Source organism: Portunus trituberculatus, chromosome 25 (assembly GCF_017591435.1).
Source record: "Portunus trituberculatus isolate SZX2019 chromosome 25, ASM1759143v1, whole genome shotgun sequence".
Taxonomy (NCBI): domain Eukaryota; kingdom Metazoa; phylum Arthropoda; class Malacostraca; order Decapoda; family Portunidae; genus Portunus; species Portunus trituberculatus.
The window spans coordinates 13,007,815-13,016,499 of NC_059279.1; the positions used below are offsets into that span (position 1 = coordinate 13,007,815).

The following is an 8,685-nucleotide window of genomic DNA, read 5'->3' on the forward strand; positions in this document are numbered from 1 at the left end:
GTGTTCCAGCTGCCAATGAAAAGCTAGCTAGCTACAAGACCTGCAACCTCTAAGCTAACATTAACAGCTAGAAACTTATCTGGCTTTCAATACGGTGGGAGTATCGAGTCTGGCGGGATCGAGTTCTCCTGCACGTGGTAGCTTTTGCGTAGTCAAGAGGACGAGCGGTGATGTTGATGCCTTGGTAGTTGAGATGAGAGTGTGCCAGACTGCCAGCGCACTAGCCGACCCGATTCGATTCGATTCGATTATTTGTAGAAAAGAGGGGTGAAGGAAGTGTTTTATGAAGTATAAGAGTAAAGTTAGAAATTATTGAAAGACAGGAGAAGATTATAGATGGTGGGCAGACCACCTTGCTATTTTTAGTTTATGTTTTTGTGTTGTATGTGTGTCGTCTTATCACTAGCCGACCCCAAAATGTTGCCAATGCTATCATCACGCTCGTTATCCCCTTTGATTATCTTTTAAATATTACTTGCCCTTTTAGTGGCTTAAATGTTTATAACAATTTTATTATAATATATATATAAATGGAATAACCCGAAGGAAGCAACGATTTGCCATCAGTAAATTAATTTATTTATCCTTTATTTTAAGGTTAATTCCAACATATATATATATATATATATATATATATATATATATATATATATATATATATATATATATATATATATATATATATATATATATATATATATATATATATATATATATATATATATATATATATATATATATATATATATATATATATATATATATATATATATATATATATATATATATATATATATATATATATATATATATATATATATATATATATATATATATATATATATATATATATATATATATATATATATATATATATATATATATATATTAGGTATTACACGTACGCTGCTGTGCCTGCACATATCCTAATAACAACACAATACACTACCAACTTTGTCGAAAAGAAAGACTACATGAAAATTGAAAGGGAAAGTAAATAAAAAATAAAGTAATTACGTAAAAATATCAAAGCAGAGAAAAATCTTCAATGATGAAGTCAAAGAGATGCAATCGGAAAAATCAAAGGGAAACCAGTAGAAAAAAAATGTGAAATGAAAACCTGAAGAAAATTAATGAATATCAAAGCTGAAATTTATGATTTCAATTTTCTTTTTTAATGGCAAACAATAATGTAGAACTCGAAACTGATAAACGACTTTATGAATATTAAAGCAGAAAAAAGTCAAATATATAGATAAAAACAATAATTAGCAAAGCGAAAGAAAAACTTGCTATAAATTGTATAAATAAAAAAATATTTACCCTTGTATGTAAACATTTACTAGAAAACATCACTTTATGAAGATCTAAAGTAAAAACATTGATACAAGTTGGGCTACACAAGGTGAGGTGAGAAATGCACGTATTCCATATAAGCAAATCAAACCCACCAATGCCACGGCACCTGCTTACCTCATCCAACAGTTCCAGCGGCTCCACCTTAACGTTGGCAACATCAAGAAAGTCCGTTTGGATGCGGCTGTAAACAGGCGTGGGTGTGAGGACGACATCCTCGGAATCACAGAGGACGTGGGCCAGGCCATCCAGACACCCCGTCGCCCCACACATGGTGGATATCTAGTAAGGGATGCCAATCGCGAGGTTTACTTAACGGGAAAGGATCGTGTTCTCCAGGAAGTCAGCATTTATTTAGTATGTCTGGAGAGTGGAGGGACAGTATGAGAAACAAGGAGAAAATATGAAGATCTGGTGTTTTAACAGTTATATGAACGGAAAGATCTGTGAATGTTAAGATGGCTCGGGGATGTGAATAGAATGGAAAACAGAAAGCTAGTAAAAAGAATATTGAGGACAGCCCTTTAGCCCATAAATTCCCGTGAAAAGCCCACTTGGTATAAAAAAAAAAAAAAAGATGTATGCGGTGAAAGACTGAGAGGAAGACAATGCCTGAAGTGGATGAACTGTGTGAAGAGAGCATTGCTTTAAAGAGGAATGAATAACAGTACAGCTAACAAGCGAGATTACGTGTGATAAGTATGGGTGAATGGAGAGCGACAATAATGAGTGCTTGAAAATGAAGTGGTTTTGTCGACTTCTAAGAGAGGAAGTACTGTCTCTAGAGGCACTTGGAACGGCCCATTGGCGTGTGGGTCCAAATAGGATGCGAGGCAGAATATTCCAGTAATGAAAGAACAGGGATAAACCAGTGTATGTTGTTAGGCATTGCTATGAATAAATGTTTCAATGTTTCAATGTTTATGGGAGTAAAATGACTAGTTATGCTATGCCTGAGCTTATGAGTTTAATTGTGAGCTAATTTCTTGAAAATAATGCACAGATTACTAAATATGAATGCCTAAAGAATATAACTGCATCTATTATTAATTATTTAGATTCAGAAAATGATCAGTGCATAATATACATCAACTTTGGTGGTGAAACTAAATAAGTTGTGCAATGTTGCACTCACAGCACTTAAATGTCAAATTTGCTCCACACGAACCTGCGACACAGCATCGCAGGAAAGAAATGAATGCCTACAGCGCTGCACCAACTCCACTATAGGCGCTGCTATAAGAGAAGCAAGTCCACACCCAGCTGGCCCTCTGACTACGTAGATGTGTCGTCACGAGTTTGGACAGTGGTTACTGACTGTTGACATCACCATATCACCTACCAAAGGCATTTTTTCCCTTGGTTCTGCACATAACCTTGAGCATTAAGGTAAACATTGCACACGGGAAGAGCTTTTGTACATTTGTTCATTTACACGACTTTTTAGTTTCTGCATTTCAAAGTGCGATTGATGCTGAGAGCAAATAAACTGAAAAATTGTAATAGTTTTAGCTCTGATGAATAATAAACTACGTATGTTTTAATCCATTATTTTCACGGTCACTTTATCTAGTTGCCACCAAGAGAAAACTTCGTGTCTCATCATCATACGTACATATTGATAAGTAAGGAAGTTCTATACAAAACACTCGAATCTTTCTCCTTATCTTTTTACAAGCTATATCTCTGAAGAGGAGCGCCTTTGTTATCACTTTTAGGCATATGTTGATAAAATAAAACGTAAAACATATTACCTTCGCTGGTGTGATTGGCTCGAGAGGCTTGAAATGTCTGTTTAGAAAATCAGCCACAGCCTCCTTCAGCTCATCGATGCCCGAGAAGTTGGCGTAATGAAGGTGGTGAGCCATCACCCGGAACGCGTCCCCTCTGTTGAGTCTCTGACAAACTTCCTCCTCCATCAGGGAGTTGACGGCTGTTCCGAGGTTCACTATTCCCTGAAGTTCAAATTCAAGGAGAATAAAACTTAGAAGACTTCCATAAAACAGACAAACCTGCACTGCAGTTTCGGTGGTTGAGTACGTTGATATACATAAAGAAAAATCGGTATACTTTCACTTTATTTCCCGTCTCAAGAAGGGAGATGAATTTTTCTCTTACATTTATCTAAACTTTGAATGAATCTGCCAATTATTTCCAACAGAAATGGGCCGTTTTGCTTCTTCTTTTTTTTTCTTTTTTAAGGAAAGTAAGGTAAATATGTTTCCCGCGGTCCTGTTTCCTGAAATAGAGCCTATAACACTAAGATAGAGCCAATACATAGCCAATACTACCTCTCACCACTAAAAGTAATGGGATAAACTAAATAGCTGTATTACTGCCGCTGTTCTTGTTATTGTTAAAACCACCACGACTTAATGTTGATCTTTTCCAAGCATCCGTAAATCCAAACTGAACATAATCAAACTAAACAGTACCTAGTTAAATCTAATCTACCTTAACCTAACCTAACCTAACTTCATTGTTAATTGACGATTGAATGTGAATATTTTTTTTCAATCACTATAGTCTGACCGAGCTTAATTTATGGCTATGGGGGGGCGAGGGGAACTCTACAGTGCTGCCACGTTTCCAAAAAATGCGATGTGAAATGGAAGTTATTGGTGTACAAGGCATCGCAAATAACATCAATTCAGATGTATAAAATTTCGACTTGTGTATATAGATGGCTGAATCAACAGTAATCATCATATGCATAAAAAACTATATAGTACCATACAAACATGGCATACATATTCAACAGTGTTGCTGATATCAACTGTAGTAACTTATAATGGTACTTAGCGTATGTTTAGGGTGTGTAATAATATCAGCGTTACAGATATAAGATAATGAGCATGGAAAAAAGAAATAATCTATTATCCAAAGTAAAAAAAAAAAAAAATTAGAAGTCTTGTGAGTGGCGGCAATACTGATGAACCCAGCCTGGCCAGGCCGAATAGCCTCACCTTGTAGTACCAGATGTTGCTATAATTATAAGATAAAATGCTCACATTTACTGGCTTTTACAGTAATTTCAAGGGTGAGGCATAATCGCATTCATAATTCGTAAGCCAAGCTAATGTGTAGTTTCTATTTTTACAAAATAGTAGGTATATGCCAATACCTAAGTGAAAAAAAAAAGAAGCATTTTTCACTTGTGAGCGGCAACTCTTCCACACCCAGCTGGTGGCCTTGACACATTGTGGTGGCGACGTGACTGACCTCGTGCCACTCACTTATATATATATATATATATATATATATATATATATATATATATATATATATATATATATATATATATATATATATATATATATATATATATATATATATATATATATATATATATATATATATATATATATATATATATATATATACAATTATAAATTACTCTCTCTGCTTACCTTTGATTCTTTAGTAAGAGAGAGAGAGAGAGAGAGAGAGAGAGAGAGATTAACAGAACAGTAGTGAAAACGTGGCAACACTGTACAGAGACGTTCGCCCCCCTCATGGCCGTAAATTAAGGCTGGTCAGACTATAGCCGTATTGTAATAGATTTCTGGGTCACACACACACACACACACACACACACACACACACACACACACACACACACATATATATATATATATATATATATATATATATATATATATATATATATATATATATATATATATATATATATATATATATATATATATAGGTATATAATATTATATATATGGGGGTTGAAAAATAATCCGAATAAAAGACTGTCTGATGAGGGAAGTAAGAATTGCCACTGTTCCTCGGGCAATAGAGTAAAATAATAAAGGCAAATCTTACCTTTGGATTATTTTCGGGATGGTACATGTTGCTGAAGACTTGCACCATCTTGTCATAAAGAAAGTCCCTGCAAGCCGCCGTCCGGGCACCGCGCTGTGAGAGCAAGGACGAGAAGTGCTGCTCTTGAGACATGTCTATAAAGTGTGGCGTGAGAAGCCCTGTAACAGAGAAATAGGAGTGAATTAATACTTTATACTTGGTCAAGAAAGCGGCAACACTGGTACGACCTGAATGAATGATTAAAAAAACAGCAGTCTTACATACATATCAGCACTACCATCACTTTCTCACCTTGATCCTTTTTTTTTTCTCACACACCAAAGGAAAATTACTGAATTGAATATATTAATTACATACTGCAAGCATCCAAATCATTAAAGTAGATTCAAAAGAGTAACCTTTGACAAGCTACTGACCCTGTTTCGTTGGGAAACACAATGTTCAACTGAAGATCTTCACTTAAGAATGCTGGAGAATCACTTGAATTCCCAGCAAGGCCATAACGAACACTATCCTTGAAAATAAAAAAAAAATAAATAAATAAAAAACACAAAGGTACCAGTAGGAAAGATGTTGCTACAACTGACTACATAGTTTGAAATCTTAAAAGATAAAATGACAAATCGGAAATGCTGAAAACCAATTCCTTAAATATTGAAGGCGTTTTGTTTCTTAAACACCTGTCTCAATTTTCTTTTCTTTTTCCTCATTTTATTTGTTCATTTATTTGATATTAATTCATCATTTCCTGTTTATTTATTTCTATCAATTTTTATGCGAGGTAATATTTTCTTTTTTTCTGATTGTTAGCAAGAAAATTCTTTTATTATACGTAAATATTTCGTCATTATCAAAAGATACCTATGCATTGTTTCATTCGTGAAATACGGTACATAAATGGCACTTTATCATGAAAAGATTGTCCCATAAATTAAGCAAAATAATGACGTATGTTCTTATGTTACCAACGAAAGTAAACTTACCAACAATTTTTTAATGATCCACTGAAAGAAAATAATCGATGAAAATCACGATTATCTTACTTCAAACTATGACTTTTTCCTCTTCTATGTAGAACACTTAAAGAACAAGCCAAAGAGGTAGCAGTCTTGACCAACGTGTATATAGTGTACCAGTACTCGCTGCTGCTCCTGTCATACTGCAGTGTAATGCCTCACATCCAGCATTATATAGATTGCTGACCTTCATATTGTCCCCGCCTGTCTTTATAGATTAGTAAGTACCTTTGATAAGACAAGATACTAATCTTATTCATCATGTAGATGTAAAGATGCCCACTTTTTATTGTGCATGTATGTGTTTTATCCACAAAATTGATAACTCAATATTTATTCTTACACTAGTTGTCTTTACCTACCTATGTTTAGAGTCCTTGGACAAAGTGGATAGATTATATACATGTGTGTGTGTGTGTGTGTGTGTGTGTGTGTGTGTGTGTGTGTGTGTGTGTGTGTGTGTGTGTGTGTGTGTGTGTGTGTGTGTGTGGTTTCGCTACACTGTAAATACATATAGCATAACTGATACTTCTTTCTTTTTATATCTATCCTTGTGATGGTCCTCACGCCATTGGGATGTTGCATTGACAAAATTCAGTGCAAGATCAATACCAAGATATACACAGAGTAGCAATTTAGAGCAGGACGAATGAGTTGCCAAGTTCACTTGTCGAATCTGTCAGTGCTGTCATTCTCCACACTGGTTCCGTATGCCATATGCATGATGAATTATTGTGTGCCCCGGCAAGTTTTCGCAGTTTTTCAGTCACTTCCCAATCACTCTGAGCCTCGACGTAGCTCACCCTCCTCTTATCAAGGAGCTCCTCCATTACTAATTAATATGTACACAGAACATGAGCTGACATATTACTTTATAAACACTTACATACCTCTTGCATAACAATATCCAATATACACAATCTCTTGTTTTACATTAAGGTGCCTCACCATGATTCATGTAGGTATTTCCACTCATATCACGCACAGTATCAATATTCAATTTGTCTGTGTTGTGACTTGTATATAAAGCGTTAAGTTTTTTTTTCGAAGAGGCAAGGAAGCCTAAAGGTTGAACCACTAGATTATCCCAAGGAAGCTGTCGTAGCTACGAAACCACAACCAGTAGTTGGCAGTGGAACTCCATCTATTACAACTTACCTCGGCTGTCACCATTTTTCTAGGTAAGCTAAGTTATCTGTTATTTATGATTATATTTACCAGTGCTTTATGTTGTCATGTGCTAGCTGCAAAACAAATGTATAAGTAAAAGGTTCATTCCTACAATGGAAGACCTCTCTGTCACTGTATCCTTTCCAACAAAACGTGCACATCCATGCTGGAAAAAAAATTACCATTCAGATGATGAGCTTGACATTTTCATTACACATTTTTATTCACTCGCACACACACACACACACACACACACACACACACACACACACACACACACATACACACACACACACGCTTATACCTACATTTACACATGCACATTTTCTCACCTCCACTTGCACACACTCGCTACACGGTGTCTCGCCTGGGTTTCCATCATTCCGGGTATTACCTGCTCAGGAGGAGGTAGTACACACTTACCGAAGCGATAATTTACTCCCAGCGAGGTCTAATAGCACTAGTTCACGGGGTGCTGTGAACCTTCCATTAAAGCTAGTTGTGATCTCGCTGAACGTTTCCCTTTGTGTCTCACAAATCAAGGGGCATGTCACAGTATGCCCTCTAAAGACAACTCTCATACTTCTCATAAAACTACATGCACTTACCAAAAATACACCCTTCACTTAAAATTCAAAGTTTAAATAATAGCGACTCCAAATCCAACCTTTAAAATTCAAAGTTTAAATAATGGTGACTCCAAATCCAACCTTGGAGTGAGTCCCCTTCAGGGGAGGATACCAGAAATGTTTCCAGGTCAGACTGCCCTCTCGTTAGCGACCCAAAATGTCTTGACACCTCCATCTACTTTTTCAACATAACTTCTAGATCTAATTTTCAATTTGTGGAACACCACCTCTCTCCTACTAAACCTCATCTTTTCCTCACCGAAACACAGCTGTCTGAAGCAACTGACAGTAACCACTTCTCTATTCCCTCCTACTTTCTCCATTCTCATTTTCGTTCTAAAGCTGGATGTTGCTCTCGTGTCCACGCTCTTGAGCCTTCTGAGTTTTCCACCATCTGACTTAGCTGCAACAGTCACTCTTGAACTAGATTTATCTGTACTGTCTACCTCTATCCTAACTCCTCTGACTATAGTAACTTTGACTATTTAACTTACTAAGTGGAGCACATTATTTTTGTCCCTCTACCCTTTCGCGGAGATCTCCATCCTTGGAGATATCAGTGTTCACCACCAGCTTTGGTTTTCCTCTCTCTTCACTGATCATCATGGTGAACTAACCTTCAACTTTGCTATCCTCCATGACCTACAGCAACTGGTGCAACACTCTACTCGTATTCCTAA

At 36.0% G+C, this 8,685-nt stretch overlaps 1 protein-coding gene across 3 annotated transcripts in view; it reads right to left on the reverse strand.

Annotated features, from left to right (window-relative positions):
- Positions 1–6,357, reverse strand: part of LOC123508840 (1-aminocyclopropane-1-carboxylate synthase-like protein 1) — a 21,259-nt gene extending 14,902 nt beyond the window's left edge. Inside the window, exons 1-5 of one of the 3 annotated variants that reach the window (XM_045262777.1) lie at positions 6,234–6,357; positions 5,607–5,704; positions 5,191–5,348; positions 3,111–3,311; positions 1,474–1,638 (exon numbers count right to left, since the gene is read on the reverse strand). In XM_045262777.1, the coding sequence (XP_045118712.1) occupies positions 1,474–1,638; positions 3,111–3,311; positions 5,191–5,322 (498 nt within the window). In that variant the 5' untranslated portion in view covers positions 5,323–5,348; positions 5,607–5,704; positions 6,234–6,357. Of the gene's footprint in view, positions 1–1,473; positions 1,639–3,110; positions 3,312–5,190; positions 5,349–5,606; positions 5,705–6,173; positions 6,192–6,233 lie in introns of those variants that run through there. The other 2 variants (XM_045262779.1, XM_045262778.1) reach the window with 2 other exon arrangements.
- Positions 6,358–8,685: the final 2,328 nt, after the last annotated feature.